The 21,068-nt window shown below is 31.5% G+C and overlaps 4 protein-coding genes across 14 annotated transcripts; 3 read left to right on the forward strand and 1 right to left on the reverse strand.

Annotated features, from left to right (window-relative positions):
* Positions 1-170: 170 nt before the first annotated feature.
* Positions 171-17,872, forward strand: LOC127066083 (28S ribosomal protein S9, mitochondrial-like). Of its 5 annotated transcripts, XM_050999368.1 has the most exons (11): positions 171-335; positions 452-566; positions 687-790; positions 902-1,075; positions 1,147-1,232; positions 1,327-1,402; positions 1,483-1,608; positions 1,762-1,804; positions 1,909-2,024; positions 17,119-17,281; positions 17,357-17,872. In XM_050999368.1, the coding sequence occupies exons 1-11, from the start codon at positions 237-239 to the stop codon at positions 17,446-17,448; spliced, it is 1,194 nt and encodes a 397-aa protein (XP_050855325.1). In that variant the 5' UTR covers positions 171-236; the 3' UTR covers positions 17,449-17,872. The 5 variants fall into 5 exon arrangements, 3 of the variants coding, with proteins under 3 accessions (XP_050855325.1, XP_050855326.1, XP_050855324.1); XM_050999369.1 differs by lacking the exon at positions 452-566 and having other exon boundaries at positions 223-335; XR_007782269.1 differs by lacking the exons at positions 171-335; positions 452-566; positions 687-790; ... (5 more) ...; positions 1,909-2,024; positions 17,357-17,872 and adding exons at positions 12,887-16,680; positions 16,908-16,968 and having other exon boundaries at positions 17,119-17,266.
* LOC127066081 (transient receptor potential channel pyrexia) lies at positions 2,564-11,635 on the forward strand. 5 transcript variants are annotated; one of them, XM_050999364.1, is made up of 3 exons: positions 3,321-3,978; positions 4,232-4,458; positions 4,858-11,635. In XM_050999364.1, exon 3 carries the CDS (start codon positions 4,905-4,907, stop codon positions 7,827-7,829), a length of 2,925 nt encoding a protein of 974 aa, XP_050855321.1. In that variant the 5' UTR covers positions 3,321-3,978; positions 4,232-4,458; positions 4,858-4,904; the 3' UTR covers positions 7,830-11,635. The 5 variants fall into 5 exon arrangements, with proteins under 5 accessions (XP_050855319.1, XP_050855318.1, XP_050855321.1 ...); XM_050999363.1 differs by having other exon boundaries at positions 3,321-3,898; XM_050999365.1 differs by having other exon boundaries at positions 3,321-3,898; positions 4,318-4,458.
* On the reverse strand, positions 17,648-19,879 carry LOC127066088 (probable arginine--tRNA ligase, mitochondrial). 2 transcript variants are annotated; one of them, XM_050999375.1, is made up of 5 exons: positions 19,715-19,876; positions 18,466-19,615; positions 18,253-18,380; positions 17,922-18,145; positions 17,648-17,846 (listed from the first exon to the last, which is right to left on the reverse strand). In XM_050999375.1, the coding sequence occupies exons 1-5, from the start codon at positions 19,748-19,750 to the stop codon at positions 17,696-17,698; spliced, it is 1,689 nt and encodes a 562-aa protein (XP_050855332.1). In that variant the 5' UTR covers positions 19,751-19,876; the 3' UTR covers positions 17,648-17,695. The 2 variants fall into 2 exon arrangements, with proteins under 2 accessions (XP_050855332.1, XP_050855333.1); XM_050999376.1 differs by lacking the exon at positions 17,648-17,846 and having other exon boundaries at positions 17,943-18,141; positions 19,715-19,879.
* A 154-nt stretch (positions 19,880-20,033) lies between these two features.
* On the forward strand, positions 20,034-21,038 carry LOC127066094 (B9 domain-containing protein 2-like). Of its 2 annotated transcripts, XM_050999386.1 has the most exons (4): positions 20,065-20,091; positions 20,296-20,418; positions 20,525-20,785; positions 20,860-21,038. In XM_050999386.1, exons 2-4 carry the CDS (start codon positions 20,331-20,333, stop codon positions 21,036-21,038), a joined length of 528 nt encoding a protein of 175 aa, XP_050855343.1. In that variant the 5' UTR covers positions 20,065-20,091; positions 20,296-20,330. The 2 variants fall into 2 exon arrangements, with proteins under 2 accessions (XP_050855344.1, XP_050855343.1); XM_050999387.1 differs by lacking the exon at positions 20,296-20,418 and having other exon boundaries at positions 20,034-20,091.
* The last annotated feature ends 30 nt before the right edge of the window (positions 21,039-21,068 follow it).

Here is a 21,068-nt window from a genome sequence, read left to right on the forward strand (position 1 = left end):
TATTCGAAATTTATTTTATTAATATCATAACAATTTGCAGTTCATAACAATTAGAATATATATATATTATATATATATTTATATCCTACCTGTTGAACAACGAAGGCATTGATTTGTATTTAGTCTAACATATATATCGACATTTATATCGAAACTGTATAATCGAATTTTATATCGATGTTACGATTATCGATAGTATGTTTATTAAATCTTAAATCATCCTAAAAACTGTAAACATGGCATCTCCCATGTTCGTACGTTTTGCAAAATTTCGGAATTTATTAAGAATTAATAATAATGTTCTCGGCGTGTCATCGAATCCAACTCAATGTTTGGTAATTATAAATTGATGGTTTGAAATATCAATGATAGTAATATTTTAAATTCTATATGATTTTAAAGTTAACCTCAAAATATATATAACATTATTTATATTTTTGTTTTATATTAGGAATCAATATTTCGTTTATCTAGTACGCATCAATATGTATCTACGACAGACGAAATGGAATTGACAAATTTGAGTAAAGCTATGCAAGGTTATTTAAAGCGTATTAGAGCAAATGGTTAGTTATTTTTTTTTTTTTTTATTTAATAACCTAATTTATTTTTTTTTAAATTAACGTATCTGTTTATAATAAAAGTATATATCTGATGAATCCTTATGAATGTTGTTCTTTTTATAGAGGAACTTATGAAAAAAGAAATACAAGCATATGAAAAAGGTAAAAGACATCTAGCAAATATGATGGGCGAGGATCCTGAACATTTTACCCAAGAAGATATCGACGTAAGTCATAATAATCGAACAAGTTATGATTCTTTATGATTGTTCTTCATACGATATAAATTACAATTATATAAGTTTTTAATTTTATCATAATTGTAAAACCTTATTTAGAGATCAATAGAATATCTTTTTCCATCTGGATTATACGAGCCTAAAGCACGTCCCTTGATGAAACATCCAAAAGATTTGTTTATATTTCAAAGGACAGGACAATTTTTTGCAGATGGAAAACCTTGTCATCCTTTTTTTTATACCTTATATCCTTTTTACTACGAAACACTTCACGTAAGACTTTAAATGACTAATCAAAGATATTATATATAAGAAAAATTTTTAATATAATTTTTTATTTACAGAAAATATCAGAGAAGTTACAAAATTTAGATGACACAGAAGATAAGTTTATTGATTCTACTGGAACGCTTCCTAATGAAAATAAATTGTATGTAATATAATATTAATTTCATCATGTGATAAAAATATGATAGAACTCTATATATTATTTGATATATATTTTATTATTCTATTATTTTCAGAGATGCGTATGGATCAGTATGGATATCAAAAAATCAATTAGAAGAGGTATTACAAGAAACTTTGACGGATTATCATGTAAGTTTTAAAGAACTTTGTAATTTTTGAATAACCTTCATAATAATTAAATAAGAAAAAAAAATTATATCTATTTTTAGTATGAATACTTTGTCAAAACAATGGAAAGACTATTAAATCATCCATTATCCCAAAACGAAAGAAAATTTATCATGAAGTATCGAAACACCTTATCTGTAAATATAAATAAGCAAAACATTTTGCCTGTAAGTATATTTTTTTTATAATAAATTATATACAAACAAAAATTTTTTGCGGAATTTAGAAATAATAAATATATTAATTTATATGACATTTATAAATATGTCCTTTTTTTTTCTACAGTAGGAATAAAAATATAACATTTTTTCTATTTATAGGTATTATATAATGAAGATGGAAAACCATATGTTAAAATTTTCCGTAAGTTCTGAAATATATTTATATAGATTATGTTGTACAATAAATTTCAATTCAATTTGGATATATTAAAAACAATATAGTAATGGAATTTTTTTTTATCACAGCTTGTCAAAGAAAAAGTGCAATTGCCACAGTAACGGTATGGGGTGAAGGTACAGGGAAAATAACGATTAATGGAAAGGACATCTCTTACTTCCATGACATGCAATCTCGGCAGCAGGTAAGTTTTTGTTACATTATTTCTTTCTTTTTATCTTAATGAGATATTCACATAAATATATCAATGATACGATTATATATAATCACGAACAATAGTAGAATATTTTATACAATATTCTTCGCATGAATGATTTGAGTCCTTGAATAATCTGAATCATATATTTCTTATTCTACAATTTGTTTGACATTTGACTTTGAATTATATCAAAATTATTTTTCTATAATGACAAACAGAGAAAGTAAGTATGTATATTTATTTTTGAGAAAAATAATTCTTTTATATAATTAAAAAATTTTTTAAATAGCGTCTAAAAAAAAATATGTCTTTTAATATCTGCTATAATTTCGATTACTATTATAATCACAGACTCATTTTATATATGTACATGTACATATATATATATATATATATATATATATATGAATATATAGATGTATATTTTTAGATGAATATCATCAGTTTTACTATCTAACACGACTTAATAAGATCATAAGATTATTTGCGTCGATTATAATTACAAAAACGTTTCTAGATTCTTATGTAACGTAAGATCCGTGTATGATATAATGAACAAAGATGATTTCACCAGTTCGTAATACCTGGTAGAATCAATTGCATAGCTCAAAGACGACGATAATACAGTTGCTCAACTTTGTTCTATAGAACGTTGAAAATTATAAATGCCAATCCAAAGTTTTCAAACCGAGACTGACCTTCGAGTTATATCGCTTATGAATCTAACTTTAAGATCAAAATATTTGATCGAAGTATCTTAATGTACAAATAACTTTTAAAAATATTAATGGAAGGCTAAGGAAAAAAAATCTTTTAATAAATATTTATGATCGACTTTTATATTTATTTCTATTTTTTTTTATTTTTATTTTATTTTATTTTATTTTTTTTTTAAGATCTATCTAACAAATTCTCTTTTCCATTATTTTTCTTTTTATTGTTTTATTATTATTATTATATTTTTTTATCGATCATTTTTCAAGATAATCTTTTTTCCAATGAAATCAGATACACAAGATTGAAAGAATATACGACCATAACTTTCTCTGCTCGATCTGTGATCATTTCACATGGATCGCATCTTTCACCTAAACTTCAAACGATATGAAAAAGAAATGATAAAAGATAACATCTAGACTTTACATAATAACAACGAAATATAAGAATAAATGGATACACAAAGGTGTATCAATTTTTAAGAATTTGACATTATAGAAAGTAAGAGATTAAAGAAAAAAAATATGGCTGCTGGTACTGCTTCATTGAATGGTGAATACTCCAAAGTTGCACACGATTAAAATGAGTCATGATTTCTTTCAAGAGCCGATTAATTTCTCATTTAATGGATCACTTATAAAATCAAAATGACCGACAATAAATCCAATGTCGTATTTGTTATTTATTTCGAAATATTTTTCTAAAGAACGTCGCGCAAATTCTTCAATGGATTTTAACGAAAGGAAAAGAAAAATGATGAAAAATGATGTACGATTACTCGCGATATAAATTAATATCAATTGTTTCAATACAACAATAATAATCTGAAATATATGTATATCAATGAATCCGCGAATAGATTGGATTCTAAGGGCATGAAGGAATATTAAGAGGGCCGGTTTAACCGGTTGACCCTACTTGTTGTTAACACCTGTGTACATTTCCGCGACTCTCGTGTATATGTGAGAAACGTTGGAGAAAATTGCCGGTTTGAACGGCCAGCAGGAGCATACACTGGCTCAGTGTCGATCGGACCGTCCGATGGTACGATCGAGTAATACAACGAGGACGAAAGTTACCTCAAACTGTTATTCGCCTGATCTACTTTAAACAAATGCAGTTCCCGGCATTTGATCATCAAGGTGATTATATTCCTTCCGAATCGATTCGATTGGGAGACAGGCTCATTAAAATCTCTTTCTATTTGATCATACAAGATCGGGTATATAATCCTTGTTATTTATTTTAATTAAAATTATCACTAAATGAGACTGTACTTTCATTAATTTTTGTTTCTGGATAAATGTATATATATATATATTTATTCATTTATTTATTAAATATATATATTGCTTATTTATATTAAATATATATATATATAATAATATATATATTTATTTATTTATAAATTTATATGTGTAAAAAAAAATGTGCACATATTCTTTAAGTAACGTCATACGTCGTCTTGTTCTTAGAGTAAATTCTTATGTTATGACCACGTGATTATCGAGAACGTTCTTGTCCTTAATTCTTGGAGGAGTCACGAAGTAAATAATGTCAGTTCCAGTAGGTAACGGATCTCACACGTCTTAGTACTTAGCAATCTATTTGCCCGATTTTCCAATTGACATTCGCGTTGTACATACATATGTACATACGTAACGCTTTACTTGCGACTGATTTCGACGTCATATCGAGATAGGTATGTACATACATATATCTCATAAATGTGTGCGAATGTATGTGTGTGTACGTATGTGCATTTCAACAAAAGCTTTTAACTTTATTATCACTCGTGGAATTGACAATAAGATATTCTGAAACTGTCAACATACACACAGTGATCAACACGACTCTGCAATCTGTATGTTACACTTTTGATATACATATATGGATATATGTATGTATGTATGATGTATGTATGTATGTATGTATGTATGTTTATTCCTTTAATTACTTCATTAATCCTCATTAATCTTTATATCGAAATCGATATTACGAAATGACATCATGTATCGCATTTAATCGAGTACACATACCGTTTAGTGTATAGAAAGTTTATAAAAAAAAAAAGAAAGAAAAAATATTATATCCATTTTAGATGAACGCAAGGATAACTTGAGCTCAAACAATGGCTACCGGGCCGGGATGAGCGATACTTCAAGGACATTAATTTTACCATTGCCAAGAAGAGAAATAGAAAGGAAAGAGAGAGCTGATGATATGAATGACTCGAATACAACCACGCCTATGTCGGCTAAATGTAAACCGACGACCTCTTTGCTGTTGACACGATGGTTAGGATCAAAGAGTCCTTCTTCACAGGATATTGAAAGTGGTGGTTGGTCGTCGGAACGTTCGATGGATTATGGAACACCACCACCCGTAGAAGAACCTCATTGTTACTCTATGTGTATCAGCGAAAGCTCTAGTGCCGAAGAAATCAATTATTCCTTGCAAGTTAACAAAGACATTATCAGAAATCTATTGATCGAGCATACGAGACAAATAGGAAGTAAGATACAAATTTTGGAAGATCTTGAATTGGGAAAGATCGACGTGGAAGATAAAGAAAAGATAGCAAATAGTTACAAACAGGAAGAGATCGATACGTTATTGTTACAAGCTAGCTTTCTCGGTCGTGCGGATTACATAGTTGCCCTTGTAAAGTGCGGAGCTAACGTGAATACCTCGGAACAAGAACAAAATTTAACTCCGTTGCATCTTTGCGCGTTTAGTAATTCGCTAGTCGGTGTAGAATATTTGATCGGCCATGGAGCCAACGTAAATTCCGGTAAGGGCCACACCCCATTTCATTATGCGGCTTTTGGTAATTCCTACGAGGTAGCACGGTATTTCTTACAGAAAGGTATCACCGAGGAATCGTTACATTCGGAAGAGACGGTACTTCATGTAGCGGCACGTAGTAATGCTTTGGAAGTGTTAAAACTTTTGGCACCAAATAATGTGTCATTGAATCGATTGGATGTTAACGGGTACGCACCGATACATTACGTAGCCGATAGAGGGGATCCAGCATGTTTGAAGATACTTTTACAAGCTGCTTGTCAAGTTGATCTATCGAGCAAGAAAGGCGACACCGCATTGCATCTAGCTGCCGAAGCTGGATGTCTCGAAAACGTTGAACTATTGTTGGAAAACGATGCGAACGTTAATTCGAAGAATAACAGAGGTCAGACAGCATTGCATTTGGCAGCTCGTTCTCATTGCTTGGACTGCGTCGAGCTTTTATTAAGGAAAGGCCATAGCGATCCAAACGACGAAGATATAGACGGTAGAACGCCTCTTCATTTAGCTTTAGGTAGATCGTTGTTGGCATACGACGTTACCGAAACTCTTATCATTTGGAGGGCAAACGTTAATAAGATCGATAAATATGGTTATACGCCACTTCACGTGGCTGCTTTGAACGAGTTATCGCAATGCGTTGATATATTGATACAACACAATGGCGACCTCAGTGCAAGAACCAAGGGGGGTACCAGTGCATTGTCAATAATACTACGTAAAACCCCAACATCCTTGGACGTGTTCAAACAAAGATTAGACGCCTCGATCACTCTTCATCAACATAGGTCAGCCGCCGGTGAGATCGAATTGAGACTTGATTTTCATCCCCTTCTGCAACATCAACAGAAAGGAGAGATCGGTTATTTAGGTACTTTCGTCAAGGAGGGTTACAAAGAGATACTCGAGCATCCCCTTTGCCAATCGTTTCTTCATCTTAAATGGCAAAAGATCAAAAAATATTATATCGGTAGATTGTTGTTTTATCTGCTCTACGTTCTTGTCCTTACCGCTTGGGTGATAACTGCTCTTGCTCATAATTGTTACAACGAGTCCCATGGACAGGTAGACGATCCTAGTACAACACTTTGTGCCAATACCACAGGACTAAACGGTTTTCTTTATAGGCATCCTGTAGTGTTAGAGGTCGAATGGTACGCCTTGGTAGTTCTTACCGTATTAGAAGCTCTTAGAAAGTTAACAGGTATCTTAACTTACCTTTCTGTCAAACAGTTCTTCACTCAGGCTGAGAATATGGTCGAATGGTGCGTGATATTAAGCGTCTTTGCTACGTCCTTCGTTTATACCGGCAGAACTTATACTTGGCAGAGTCACGTTGGTGCTTTCGCTGTATTATGTGGCTGGAGTAACCTCATGCTAATGATAGGACAACTTCCGATGTTTGGTGCATACGTAGCTATGTTTACCAGCGTTCAAGCACAAGTATTTAAGCTCTTGCTAGCTTATGCCTGTTTACTCGTTGGTTTTACCGCTAGTTTCTGCGTTATATTTCCACGATCGAAATCGTTCAGCAGTCCTCACACAGGTCTGATAAAAGTTCTCGTTATGATGACCGGCGAGTTAGACTTTGAGGATTTATTTTTCCCTGGTGAGGAGGAAGGTGGTAAATCAGTAGACGTAAGTGGTACCTCGTGGATTCTACTTCAAGTGTCTGCTCAACTATCATTCGTATTATTCCTTCTATTCGTCACTATAGTATTGATGAATTTGCTCGTAGGTATAGCGGTTCATGATATTAAAGGTCTTCAAAAGACTGCAGGTCTTGCTAAGTTGGTACGACAAACGAAATTAATTTGTGACGTTGAGAGAGCTCTCTTTCTTGGATTATTGCCAAATAAATTGACGAAACTTTTATGGTGGACGGCTGTCGTATTGCCGTCACCATTACGTGCTATTCTCACCGTTAGGCCATTGAATCCTAGAGAAACGAGATTACCTCGTGACGTTTTGACGGCTGCTCACAAGGTTGCCAAAGATAGGAAATTTATAAGTGGTACCTTAACCAGTAAAAAAAGTAATAGCACGTATTACACTTATGTTAAGAGCGATGGCTATTCGACGATCAGAAACCGCTTTAACGAAAACGATATCCTTACTGAGGACAATGGCAATAAATTCAAGGACGAACTCTTGGAAGTAAGAAAAATTTGTGAGAAGAATCATCAGCTTATACAGGATCTTGTTATTGCTCTTGCTATGGACAAGAGATATAATAAAGAACAGCAAGAGGATGAGAATCATTAGAGGGACTAGATTAGATCGGATCCGTGATCAACGAGAGAGATATTAATTGGATAATTAATTTCTTCTAACTCGTTAAAATTCTAATCAACAACGATCGGGATGTTTATCGAACTTCGTTTGTTCTTTTATTTTTTTTTTCTTTTCCTTTTTTGTTTCTTTTTTCTTTTATCTTCTTTCCTTCCCATTTGTTATTTTTTAATCATGGACTTCCCACTGTGCGAAATGAAACAACAAATTTCATTAATTATACAGTCTTATGTATCGTATTAGGTATCTCGAAGCATTTTAAAGGATGCCAAATTTTGACAACTAGTCAATCAATAACTATTAAAATATATTTGATTAAATGGCACAAGGAAAAAATCTATGAATTTTTTTTCCTTGAACAGTCGATTCAATTGGAATTTAATTTTATAAGAGAATTTATAAAAACGAAAGGAATAAATATAATAAAGTCAATCAAATTCTTCGATTCGTTGAATATATAGAAGAAATGTAATATTGGAATAATACATTCTTTAATTTTTATTATATTATTATTATTTTTTGTTTGTACTGAGACTTTTTTTTTTCTATCGTTGTCTATATATCGGGTTACGTTTGTTGCGTTAACAATATTTTTTTTATATATGTATCCACATACGATAATTCATATTCGTATAATTTTTTGTAATATATAAATCAATGAAACGCGATGTATGTAATCTTTTTTTTTTTTGTTTTTTTTTCCTTCTTTTTTTCTTGAACTCTAATAAATTTTGATTACGCGCTACTAGTTGCCTATCTGTGTTCCGTCCATGACACAAATATTTTATAAAAGATAACAAAGCTAGATTAAATATTACAAAGAGCTATTGATCATCCATAGAAATTAAGTATAATATAAGTATAATATAATAAATAAATTAAGTATAAAAATAAAATATGTAATTATATACCTAATGTTTCTTTTTTTATATAAATACACATATACATTTTTTTTTTGCAAAAATAAAATAAAAAAATTATATGTAAAACTTTAATCTGGCGTATGCAATTTTCATTTAAAAAACGGTCACGTTTAAGATGTTAAGAAAAAAAAGAAAAAGAAACAAACAAAATTAAATTGTTTATCTATTAAAAAATGTCACGCGTACACGCAGATATTCACATATTTGTGGTTTATGAAATATACGTAACCGATTTATAAATCTTTTAATTCTTATAACGAAAATTACTTTCTATACGTAAGAACGACTATTATGTTCTTGAACTTTTTATTGTTGTCATTACGTAGTGGAATACGAAAGAAATTGGCTGTGTACTAAGGTATGTTGTAAGAAAAGAAAAAAAAAGAAAGAAAAAAGAACAGAAAATTGTGACACTTGCGTTCTCATTATATTCTTGCATTTAAAGTAGTAACAACAATGTATGTAAGAATGTATGTAAATTGCTCAACAATTTACTTGCTGACCACTGCCAACGTGATTGTAAATATAAATGAAAAATATTCCACAAATGATTGGAGAAAAAGTTTTGGTAACATTATTGTATAGTAATAAAAAGTATCAAACAAACGTTTTACCATCGCATCAAGACCAACTCCGTTGAATGAACAATTATATTGAGACAATCATCGTCAACGTCTTTACAGGGAAATAATCTTAAATTATCTTGTTAAGGTAATCGTCACATACGTATCCTATGTATCTCTATCTTTGTACACGTATCTATGAGCATACATTCTTCTTAATCTTCTAATAACTCTGTTTTGTACAACGTGGAACAAAACTTTATAGATGGGCCAAAATATCTTTTTGAACAATTTTAAAAATCAATTATACCTTTTCGAGATCTTTTAACATTTTAATTAGGCTTGCAATTTTACGAGCTAGATTTCTTGAACAAAAAATTAATAAAAAAAATTAATATTAGACTAAAATGTTTTGAAAAAGAGTAATCGATTTTTAATATCTGTTAAGAACATTTAGCCCATCCTATAAAAATTATACGCAAATAGGTCAAAGCTAGTATTATATCCGTGTGTTTTTTTTTCTTTCTTTTTCTCTCTCTCTCTTTTTTTTTTTTTTTTTAATTACTGACGTAACTAAAACATTACTCTCGAAGGTGTTAATACAACTTTTAAATCATTTAACAATGCTAATGTTGTTTTTCAATCAGGTTTCATTATATAAGATGACACTATGAAACTCTGATGATAATCATTTTAACATTAAAAAAATATCTATCTATTTTACTGTATTTATCTATAAACGATCTACAGAAAGTACCAGTCGTTTCATGATTTGTACTCTACCGGAAGTACATTCAATATATGTTAAGTATACATATATCACAGTATGTTAATTGACTTAACGGGACATTATTATATGTTATGGTTGAAGGGCACTTAGTACACGTATTGTTAATTTTTTATAGTGAAAGTTAATTTATACCAATTTAAGATAATAGATATACATATATATATTTTTTTTTCTTGACTTTATAAAATAAGATAAATCTCTTGTCTCTTACTAAAAAATTTTAATTTTATGTATTATTCCAATTGGTCAATGCAGACTTTTTATTGAACATTTCAATCTTTGTAAACACAGACATTTTTTTTCTCTCCGTCATTTTTTTTATCTCCAAAAATTTTAATAGCATTTCTCTTTCCAGATAAATACCACTTATATTTAACCGTTCATCCTTTTACTTTTATTTATTTTCTCTTTTTAGTTTTTTACGGTTCAAACAACGACCTGTTTAGTCAGCCACTTTATAATACCCCATACACGCACATACCCCATCGAAAAAAAAAGTTAGAAAAGACATTGAGAATAGATTTAGCACGATATTATTATGTTTTAATCTCGTATGCCAGTGAGCGTGGGTGTTCAAAAGATAAAAGAGAAACGTGTCTCGAGACACAGAGCAGGTATAATAGAAAGGGTATAGTAAGATTTAAAATTCCAAAAACCTGTTCACTCGCGCAACTTTCGGATTTATTCGATAAAATGGATGGGAACGCGCCATGTTGGATAGTAATTGCTTTTTGTAGCACGCGACTATGACAAGGACGTTAAATTTTTTCAATTTTTTGGAGAAACAAGTATGATATTTCAAGGTAATGATGATGACGATGACTTAACTTTCCAGAATATCAATTGTCAATTATCAATTAACTTGATAATTAGTCTAATCGTAAACAAATTATACGATTTTGTTTTTTCAAAGATAAAACTCTGTTATTTGTTAGGTTCTTTCTAAGTTTTTTTATTGTCAATGTATGAATATATATATATATATATATATATAAATCATGTGCGCACGTTTGTGTGTACGTGTGTATGATTTTGTTCGAATTGAATGTTCATCATCGTAGTTGTAGAAAATAGTTTAGTATAATAACGACACACCCCGAAAGTATAATCGTCATCGTACAGTTGGTGAAAGGTATTAGCCAAGAGCGAAATAGAAATTCATAAAATAATAGAGAAAGAGAGAGATAAGTATCTTCTAATAGATAATATTTCTAATGGATCAAAAGTTCTTTGCTAATTTTTGATATTAATTACTTTATTCCGAGACTTTTTCAAGATAGTAGTTAGATTTTTAGTTTTATAATCTGACAAAAAAAAAATTAGCTTAAAAAAGTCTCGAAAAGAAATAATTGATTTTTAATATCATTTAAGAACTTTCAATCTATTCTATTCTTGTAAGAATTCAAAATCTATCGTTCGAATTTTTTTAACTCGTAAAGTGCTTCGATTAAACAAATTTTTCATATTTTATATTTTATTTATTTCATATTTTATATTAATAGATATTAATAGAAGAAAAAAAAAAGAAGAAATGTAAAGAGACAAGATAATGATGATAATGAAAATATGTATAATTAAAAGCATGCATAATGTACATCATTATACATATGTTGTAAAACTGAATGAATATGAAAAAACAAGAATAAGACGATAATTTATTTATGAGGATTTTCTTCATCGTTCAAACACTTATGATAAAACTACGAGACATATTTCAGAGAGAAAATACTCTCAACTTGTGAATAAATATCGATACTTAAAAAGATTCAATTACTTGAACAATATTTGTACAGATAATGAATATCTCAAGGAGTATTGTAAGAATAACTGAATATCTTTCATATAACTTGATTGATTGCAGTATATCATTATCATCATTATTATTTTGAAGAGAGCAAAGAAAAGAATTTATTTTTATCATAAAAATCCTCTCCTTTATAGTTATTAAAAAAAAAAAAAAAAAAAAAAAAAGAAATCCTCGCATTTATCACAGAAAAAAATTTTCCTCTTTGTATCACAAAAAATTCTTTTCATTATATTTATTAATAAAAAGAAGAAAAAAAAACTCTCACTTCTTCTTATCGTAAAAGAAAATTCTCTACTTCGTATCGATTATATTCCTCTTCTTTTTCTTTATATTTATTTATTTCAGACACACGCATACACACGTACATACGTATATCTTCTCTCCCACCATATGAATTCTTGCATTACTACTTTTTTATTTCTTCGTGCATTTTGTCGTCAAGCAACGAATTCTTAAGGAGTAGTATTCGCCAAGCAATCGTACGAACCGGTCGTGGTCTCGACGTGGCAAGTTAGCCTGCGGACAAGATCTCCATCGAAAATCATGATGGGTGGTGATACGTGAATACATTTTCAACTGGTCTATATACATATATTAACGTTTGTTAACGTCATCAGTCATTGTTATATCCGTAAAATAACTCTATTGTCATGTAATTAATTATCGACATTTTCTTCGAAAGCCTATCGATTTACCAATAATTATTTAACTCCTTCAATAATCAATTCTTCCAAAAACGCTACATAACGAAAAAAGAAACAGAAAAAAAGAAAAAAAAATCACCGCAGATAATCTCGTCGATAAAGATTATTATCTCAATGTCATTATTAACTTGGCCTTTTCGAAAATTCGACTTGGAATAAAATCAAGGACACGAGATTTTTTCTTTTTTTGTTCCGCCAGATGGAATATATGGAAATTTACATTTCGTAAGAGATTGTAATATACAATAATATATTCTAATATACTCTTTCTTACTTAACGAACGAAGGAAAAATTTATTCGAGCTTAAAGGTCATAAAAAATCATTCCTCAAGATACGATCATCATCGTCGAGAATCGATTCTTTCTTATACACTTTCATAAAGAAAGAAAGAAAAAATAAATAAATAAATAAATAAATAAAATTAAAAGAACAGGTGTTTTTTGGCAGCGTACCAATAAAGAGAAAGTAAGACTTTCTTCAAAGAAGTTTTAACAAGAGAAAGTCAATCTTTATATAAATCCATCAATTTTCATTGAAATTTGGTACGAACAAATACATATAACGTTCGTTAAAAATATTATTATAATATGAATTAAAATGTTCTGACATACGAGACGTGCGTCTAAATAGTTTCTTCGAAGATCGTTCGAAGTTGATCCTTAAAAAAAATTTCATCTCGATACCGATCGATATTGAAGGTGAATAAATTTCATTTAGAAAAGTTCAAGAAGAGAAAGCAAGGAAGCAATCGTCTCTGGTGGATACTGTACGCTAGCTGATCGTATGACCCTGTCCCGTTAGTGTTAGCCCGTGAAGTTCACGGCCAAAAACACATGGGGTCGCTGAGTCCTGCAGTTGCTGAATCCAAGCGATAACGTCCTAAGTTCTATATATAGAACGCATATCTCTCTCTCTCTCTCTCTCTCTCTTTCTCACGTACACACACACACACACATACACACACCTTCGTTCTCTGGCTATCCTCTCTACCATCGCAATACTTATAACGCAGAAACGATATAAGTCACTCGGCCGAGCGACACCGGTAGTCGCGTGTAGTGCAATGACGAGAGCGTTCTCGTTAAAACGATCTTAAACGACTTTGGGACGTGACGCGATAGACGAAGAAAACGAAAGACAGAGACAGACGTAGAGAGAAATGATTGAGATGTTCCGTGGTGGAGATCAAGACGAAAGATAAGTACGTAGTGGCCTGAGTTACGTTCACGTCGAAAGCTATCTTCTCTGGTCTTTAAAGAAGCAGAAGATAGAATTTCTAGGTGGGGGGTTGGAAAAAAGATTTCCTATTAACGTTTCGGTGAAATTGAAGAAACGAAGATGGACAGTCTAAAGCCACCAAGTTCGATAAACAACAACAACAACAACAACAACAGTAATAATAATAATAATAACGAAGGAAGACGAAGACTCTACTCCATGTCTTGCTTGAACGATCGTCCCAACGGTGAAGATCCTTTGTCCGTGAGATTGGCTTCGACTTATAGGTCAGCAAGATATGGGCACGTTAACGACTATTGTCCTGAACAGATCGTTGTGCTAGAAGAGGACTTAACGGCTAATTCAACGAATAAACACGTCGAGATCGACGCAGGTGAACCACCGCCAGCCGACGAATCTCTTTTCTTCGATAATTTGGAAGCTCTGAGGAATGCGTTACGCGTAGATGGTAGCAACATAAGGTCAGTCTTCTGGTCTATACTCGGTGTTACCGAGATCAAATTATTATTGGAAATGGAAAAGAACGGTATCGTGCCATCGGAAATATCATTGAGCGAACATCTGAAGAATCTTTCTTATATCTGGGCATGTCATCGTGGCCTTTCTCATCTTTTACCCAAACTCGAAGAATTGGGCGCGGATATTAATTATGTCGAGCCCTGCACTGGAATGAACGCTATCCTAACAGCTTCCTTGAGTGGAAACGTGTCCTGTTTGGAACATCTTATTGGGAAAGGTGTCGACGTTAATTGTGAAAATCCAACGAATCATTACACGTCCCTTCACTTTGCGGCTTCGGGAAAATCGAGAGAAACGACCGTTCTACTTTTGGACAGCGGCGCCAAGTTAAACACTTGTGCTTACGAGGAAATAGTCGAACCGGTACTTCACTGTGCCATTCGAGCAAGAGCCATAGACGTGGTGAAGGTACTCTTGGAACGGGGCGCTAGCGTTGTCGAAAAGAATCATCTTGGAGAGACACCCCTTCATGTTGCTTGCTTCGTCCAATCGATACCCTGTGTCGAGCTATTGCTAACTGTACCAGGTAGTAACATTAATGCCGTAGATCGTACGCATAGAACGCCATTACATTTTGCCGTTATGAGTACAGATTCTTCGGCAGTGTTGGTCGAACTTTTATTGAAGCACGGTGCCTTAGTCAATGCGGCGGATCGAACGGGCTTCACACCTCTTCATATAGCCGCTTTGAACGAACAGTCCCATTGCGTCGATACTTTGATTTGGGCCGGAGCTGACGTCAGTGCTACCACCAGTGCAGGCTTATCAGCTTTGAACATCATATTAAGAAAAATACCCGAGTCCTTGCAGGTCTTTCGAGAAAGACTCGACGCATCCATCAGACTTAGACGTCCTGTACCACATAACAGAGAATTCGAAATGAGATTACACTTTGACCTACTCTTTCCTAGCAACAATCAATGCGAAACCAGTTTCATCAATACTTTCGTACAAGAACGTCGGAAAGATCTGCTATCTCATCCATTGGTCATGGCTTTTCTTCATCTCAAATGGGAGAAGATAAGAAAGTTTTATTTGATGAGGATCTTCCTTTATGCCATGACTGTGATCTGTATGACTACTTATGTACTAACGGCACTTGCATACAAATGTTACAATCACGATGATTTTCCAAGTTCAAAGATCTGCAACAGTAAACGAATTTCAGGCTTTCTATTCAGAAGACCAGTCATTGAAATCGAATGGTACCTCTGTCTCGTACTGACCTGTGTCACCATACCCAGAAAGATATTTGGTTTTATGGTCTATAAATCAGTGAAACAATATTTCTCGAACATAGATAACGTCCTCGATGGTATAGTTATAGTAAGCGTTTTCGTAACGTCATTTGTTTACACAGGAAAGACGTACGATTGGCAAAATTATGTCGGTGCATTCGCCATACTTTGTGCCTGGACAAATCTGATGCTGATGGTTGGACAGTTACCTGCTTTTGGAACTTACGTTGCTATGTTCACCCACATACAATTTGAATTCGCAAAACTTTTATTGGCCTATTCTGGATTACTGATAGGATTCACTATTAGCTTTTGCGTTATTTTCGTTGGTGAACCAGCCTTTGGTAATCCTTTTACCGGACTTATCAAGGTGTTAGCAATGATGGCCGGCGAATTGGACTTTGAGGGTCTTATTAATCAAGCGGATCAAGTTGCCGACGGTCCTTTCGTGATTTATCATCCGCTATCCGTCTGTTCACAAATTCTCTTCACTCTCTTCATCGTTTTTGTAACGGTGATATTAATGAACTTATTAGTTGGCATCGCCGTACATGATATTAATGGTTTAAGGAATCACGCAGGACTTACCAAGTTGGTACGTCAAACTAAATTAATTCTATTTACTGAAATGGTACTGCATAATGCTTCTATACCATATACCTTTCGAAAATGGATGACCAATCATAAAATAGACGTTGAAAATCGCAAACACGTTCTCGTTGTAAAACCATTAAATCCTTTGGAGAAACGATTGCCTAAGGATATTTTAAAAGCTGCTTACGAGATTGCACAAAAGAACATGCCATATATCAATGATGACAATATTAGCCTTAGCGACCACGTAACCTGGATGAAACAACAAAGCGAAGAATCCTCCGAGTCTGGCTTGAGATTGGCTGTCGAAGAGTTATCAGCAAGATTGAATGCAAATGAAGAAACTATAAAGTCGCTTAAAACACAATTATTACATACGAATGATATATTGGAGGATATTGTTAATCGTTTGGCGAAGGACAAGAGTATATGAGTTGGGCAAAGTGTACGTGAACATGAACACACAATAACATCTATATAAATGGATATATATAAATTACATATATATGGATTATTGTCACACCTATTTGCCTTTTATCAATAGAAAAGAAACAAACAACAAAAACTCACTTAATGTATTATAAAGACTGATATATAAGGGACCAATCTCAAGATGATTGATTTGATAGAATATACATTGATGAAAATTTAATTTTTCATTTCTTTCGCCAGGAAAATCTTCGGATAATCTGTAATGATGACGTTTCTTGCGAACAAATATTATAACGATTAGGTATAAATGTTAGTAGCTATATACATGTGTGTGTGTGTGTTTGTATTTAAGATTCGATTTTCGTAATAGATTTTTTCGTACACTATACCTTATTTCGCTAATTCGGATATAGAATATATTCTTAAGCAAAATTAATTATATACTTTGCAGATAATATTTCCATTAATTTTTACGAATATGGTTGAGAAAGTTGACATCGAAGCCACTGTTGAAAATGGAGGACCTACTGGACAGTCAGGCGCGATAAGGTGGGGCATTTCGTGGTGTCTCCGAAGTTTCGTTACTCCTGAGGTTGTAGAAAATATGAAAATTGGTAAGATTAGGAATGGACGATTACATGTTATAATCTGATATATACGATATTAAATAATTTTTTTTAATTTCTTAGCTGGATTGTTAACGAGAGATTGGAGGAGACGCGAAAGAAAAAAGTTTGGCCAAGAAGGAGCAAGAAGGAAATTTACATGGAAAAAACGTTAATTTTCGAAATATATTTCTTTTGTTTAAACTTAAAAATCATGTAATTATATCACGTATAGGATAATAGATTTAAAAATAAATTTCTTTACCTTAAAATTAATTCTTGCCAAACATTACATATTATTCGTGTCATTGGATAGAACAATTGGTATATATTCATCAAATGAGGACATTTATAAATGTTAGAAAAAACTTCTAATCTCTTTTCATGGCATTTAATATATTTGATATTTTATGGTAAGCTATATTACATTTTGTGTAAAGGTGTTATACCAAGCAATTTCATCCCTTGTGCAAGGACATTTCTTGCCACATGGAACATAAGTAATCTTTGATTGCTAATATCTGCTGTTTCACCTTTAACTTTCAATGTTTTTAAAGCTTTGTTGATAGTGTGGCTGAATAAAATAAATGTTTATAAATACATCGTTACAATAATATATTATTATAATTATTATGTTGTATGGACTAACCTCAGTTCGAAAAGATAAGTAACTAAAATGCGCGGTTCTAAATCTTGATAAGATCTTAAAACTGTATTTTCAAAGTTACTAATTATACATATCAAGTCGTCAACTATTGGCTCTTTCAAAACTGATGGATAGCATTCAGTTGGAAGAGTAGCACCAGAATTTTCTTCTAAATTAAAAAGACGACAATGGACGTATTGCAGTTTTGTACCAGTATTTCCTTCTATCTGACATTAAAACATAAATATATTCTCATAAATAATTACGGTAATAAATAATAATATGGTAAGAAATAATTCATTTCAATGAGAGCAAAAATTAAAAAAAATCTCACATCAAATGCTGCATTCCAGTTGAACTCATAATCTCTTTGTCTCCTTCTTCTTAAATCATTAATTATCACAGCAGAAATTCCTAATATATCAGAACTATTATCAGAAATGTCCAAAGAAACCTTAGTTGCTAAAATATATAAATGGTAATTTATAATTTCTTTTAAACAATGAAGCTCTTTCTCAAAGTAACAAACCATGTAAAAATAACTTACTGGGAGACTGAATTTGTTTTTCTCTCATAACATCTCTTATTTCATTCAAAATATCTTCTAAAAATATAGCCGTACCTTTTCTAGTACTCATACCAAGTATTCGCCCATACCTTATATGTTTTAATCTCTCTGCCCAAGACATATTCATTTTATGTAATATTTCTATTAGATTTGTAAAATGTTTACTTTGCGTTTGGTCAACTACGTAATACATCAAATCAAATTTATACTTTTTATACCTGTCGATAGCTGCTCCCACATCTCTCGTTAAATAGAGTGATGTTCCATCACTTTTAATAATAGGTATAATTTTTTCTGAATTTAAATGTATCACTTTTCTACTTTCTTTATCATACGATAATAAATTCATATTTTCCATTAACGAAATTATTTCTTTTAGATTCACTGCTCTATACATAGATTCCCAATGATATTCATCAAAAGTAATACCTATTCTATCATAAGTTTTTTTTAATTCCTCTATCGTACATTTTCTAAAAAGCTCCCATTCTTGACATGCAATACTTTCTCCCGTCTCCAATTGTCTGAAGATTTCTCTAGCTTTATCTGCGATAGTAGAATCATTTTCCATTGATTTATTAGCAAGTACGTAAGCGTTATATAAATTTCTGATAGCGTCGTTTTGCATTTTCTTACTATCAAGATTAGACATATCAATCCCAATCTGAATAAAACCATATTGTGTACCCCAGTCACCTAAATAATTTATTCTCTTGACATTATTTCCCAAATAACTATTTATATTGGCGACATAATTTCCTATAATTGTTGAACGTAAATGTCCTAAATGAAATGGTTTTGCGATATTTGGTGAACTAAATTCAACTACAATATTTTTACTGTTGTTAACAAGTTTCTGAGGAACAATTTTATGACAATTGCTTTCAAGGAATTGCTTAATGTAATCTTCTCTAAATACATTAAGAGATAATGCATCCTCTTCAACAATAATATCACTTAAATCTGATTTTATGTCAGAGTTTAATATAGTTTTTATGTTGTTTCTTAAATCATACTGTTTCGTTCGTAAAGGAAGTATAAAAGAAAACACTCCCGATTGTCTTTGTTTCATGTCTAAATAAGAAATTATATTACTTGCGTCTTCTACATTTTCTATAAATCTTGTAATCTAGAAATTAATACAATTACATAAATATTTTTTTAATTCTTTCAAAAGCCGGTAGTAACATTTGAATGTTTACTACGTTTATATAAACATCTTTACTACCTTCTTATACAATACGTGTCTTACATTAGTAGCCATTGTAATACGATTAATTAATGTTTGTTCGTATATATAACAACACTTATTATAAATACAAACGTTATTGATATAAATGCAAATATTAACTTAGGCTATGATTTAGTAAAGTCTGTTTAGTTACAGTATACGGTCCATCTTGTGATAGATGGCGTTAGCATCGCTGGTATGAGCCAATCCGATGAAAGCATTTTGAAGTTTCTTAAATTTAACCAATCAGAATTAAAGTTATAGATACGCGGCAAATACTAGCTTTTATGAAATTTCGATATTGGTAGTGTTGCATCGTTACGGTTTGTTTATGTTTCGGATGTCTTCCATTTTCATCGATACATGTTCTTCTCGTATGTATGCATTGTTTTAATAAGAACGAGTCCGCATATATTTTATATTTAAATAACATAGGATAAAGACATTGAAAAAAAAAATTAGATTTTTATAATTTTTCAAAACAAATATTAACTTATAATATGGATATAGATATACTTTTTTCTTGGAATAATACGCCATATATTATTATAATTAGATGATTGATTTTTTATGCATAGTTACAAATTTCAAAGCAGAGACATGATTCTATGATATGGCTGAGTTGCATATTATTGGTCAAATTACTTTAGCCAAAAATTTCAAAGAATCTCAACTTTTCTGTAAATGGAGTTTTCACGCTGGTAAAGAATAATCATCTACGTGTAATCATTTTTTTCTCTATTTAATAATTTACTAAAATACAAAATACTTATCGTTTTTAATGAAATTATCTTGGCAATGTAATAGGAAATGGTTGGAAAGTTATAGAAGGGAGCGAAGAAGGACAAACCCAAGAAAGTTGTGATATATATACCAATGAACCAATTTGGGATCATCCTGTCGATATACATTATACTACGCAAACATTACATAATTCTCCAAAATTGCTTCTACAAATATTTTCTAGAGATAATTATGGAAGGGTATTATTCAATTCTTATGGTGTTTGTAATATACCCTTATCTCCTGGATCTCATTGCTTGAATTGCCATACATGGAAACCAATTGGTCGGTATAATATTTTTTAAAAAGATGCAATATAAATATTTTTTATTTGTTTATATCTTTTTTCTTTGATACAGGTGATTGGAAAGATAGACTTAGAGACAAATTTTTGGGAGTGGTTTTACAATTGAAATCTCCAAACGTTTTAGTTAATACGATAGATAGATTTGAGTTACTTACAGAAAGTATGGGTACTGTACAAATTGATCTACATATACTTGTCAGAAATTTTGACAAGTTTGGATGTCATTTATGAAGACATGAAATATTACAGAAAAATAACTAT

This window comes from Vespula vulgaris, chromosome 9 (genome assembly GCF_905475345.1).
Source record: "Vespula vulgaris chromosome 9, iyVesVulg1.1, whole genome shotgun sequence".
In the NCBI taxonomy this organism is placed as follows: Eukaryota; Metazoa; Arthropoda; class Insecta; order Hymenoptera; family Vespidae; genus Vespula; species Vespula vulgaris.